At 42.1% G+C, this 1,971-nt stretch overlaps 1 protein-coding gene across 1 annotated transcript; it reads left to right on the forward strand.

Moving 5' to 3' along the window:
• Positions 1-430: 430 nt before the first annotated feature.
• Positions 431-1,623, forward strand: Ndp (norrin cystine knot growth factor NDP). Its single transcript, XM_055598267.1, has one exon. The coding sequence runs from the start codon at positions 431-433 to the stop codon at positions 656-658; it is 228 nt and encodes a 75-aa protein (XP_055454242.1). The 3' UTR covers positions 659-1,623.
• Positions 1,624-1,971: the final 348 nt, after the last annotated feature.

A 1,971-nucleotide genomic window follows, 5' to 3' on the forward strand; every position in this document is an offset into this window, starting at 1 on the left:
TTTTGAACACAGTATGTGTTTGAAGATGACCTTGATGCTTCTGCCTTCACTCACTAAGTGCTTAGATTCCAGATCACTGTGAAGTGCAGTGAGGGCTTAGAATCACTTAACATCTTGAAAATCCTGGACACTTTCGAAGTTTAATTCAAAATGGTATCAGACCGATATTGTTGACTGGCTTCCCACAAACCCTTAGGTACTAGGGATTAAACCCAGAGCCCTGTGTTTGCTAAGCAAATGTTCTACCGCTGAGCCACATCACCTTAAATACAAGTTTTAGTTTTACCAATAGATTCTGATGTGTAACCAGAGACTGGAGTCCCTGGTCCAACCCAGCAGGAATCAACAAGGAGTGTTGGGGTCTTTCATGCTGTGGTAACCTGAAGTTTTGTTATCTGCACAGAGTAACCACCTCCCTTTATTTCTCCAGATGGTGCTCCTGGCCAGATGTGAGGGGCACTGCAGCCAGGCATCACGCTCAGAACCCTTGGTGTCCTTCAGCACTGTCCTCAAACAACCTTTCCGTTCCTCCTGTCACTGCTGCAGACCTCAGACCTCCAAGCTGAAGGCTCTGCGCCTGCGCTGCTCAGGGGGCATGCGACTTACTGCCACTTACCGGTACATTCTCTCCTGTCACTGTGAGGAATGCAGCTCCTGAGGCTTGCTGCTGATTGGCTTTCTGGCTGAAACAACCACAGGAGCACATCAATCAGCCAAAGAAGGACTGGCAAGAAAAGAGTTAAGGCAGACAAAGATGGAGCAAGTCCCACAGGACTGCGCATAGTCTAGTCCTAAAGACCTGATATGCTTTTGACAGAAAGTGACACTGGGAACTCATTTTCCATTCCTATCTTCTTTCCCTGAAAGAATTTCTTTTGGTTACTTTTCAGATTCAGGCATTTCCCCTGTTGGCTCTGAATTTGGTTTGGGTTTTTGACAACTCTACATTAGTGGGAAAATGCGGGGCCCTGTGCAAGAGTGTGCCAGGCAGTCTGTATTTGGTGCTTATTAGGGAAGAATTTACCCAACTTTTCTTAGGGGATCTTCATTTGTTGTTTTACCTTGTCATTTTGGTTTAAGATTTGCCTCTAAAGGTTACCTGTTTCAAGTTACAGACATCAAGTCCATGTATACGTTTAGTGAGTTTAACTGCTACTAAAATAACTAACACACAAGTTCTTTTATGTGACTGCACAACTCCTGACAGCTATGGTTATTATTCAGAAATTACTTAAGAAATATAAAGGTGGCATAAGGAATGTATAACCTGAAGGCTTTTGCAGGTAAAGGATGGTAAGCTTTTGTGAGGAAGTAGGCTTTCAAAGACTCTCACACACATACACTCAGATGGGTCTTGCACTGACTCTGGAGAAGGCATATATTATTAGTGGCATGGAGAACACACCATACTCATAATTAAGAATTAGTCAAGCATGTAGGAATATATTTGTAGGTGTGCAATAGCTTCAGCCATGTCTTGAGCATCATTCTATAACATCCACCTTTATATGTGAGGCTTGTTACCATAGTGATGGCGTGGCATACCCTCTGAAAATTTCCTTCCAATATATATTTGGTCTTTGAGGCTCAAAATTTGAATTCTCCCCATGTTTTGAAATAAAAATAGAGTATCTTCAAAATTTTGGCTGTGTAAGTACTGTTATTTCTTCTCTATGGTCCACTTTCATCTCCTCCTTCACTGCCACCACCACTTTCTCCTTCTCCTCTTAGTAGTCTTCCCTTCTTTAATGTTCTGTGATGTGGATATAAGATCAATGTAGTTGCTTTTTGGACACTTCCAAGGATATGGTAAAAAGCATGGACAATAAGAGGAAAAATGAGTTAAAGAATGCAACAACAACATATTGTGGTGGGTGGGCTTTGATGTTGGTCTCAAATTTTAGCAAAAATCTGATGTGTTCTGACTTCCTTGGGTACCATGGTGTGAAATAGAAATGCCTCATCCCTTTT

Source organism: Psammomys obesus, unplaced genomic scaffold (genome assembly GCF_907164565.1).
Source record: "Psammomys obesus unplaced genomic scaffold, mPsaObe1.curated_primary_1811, whole genome shotgun sequence".
Classification (NCBI taxonomy): domain Eukaryota; kingdom Metazoa; phylum Chordata; class Mammalia; order Rodentia; family Muridae; genus Psammomys; species Psammomys obesus.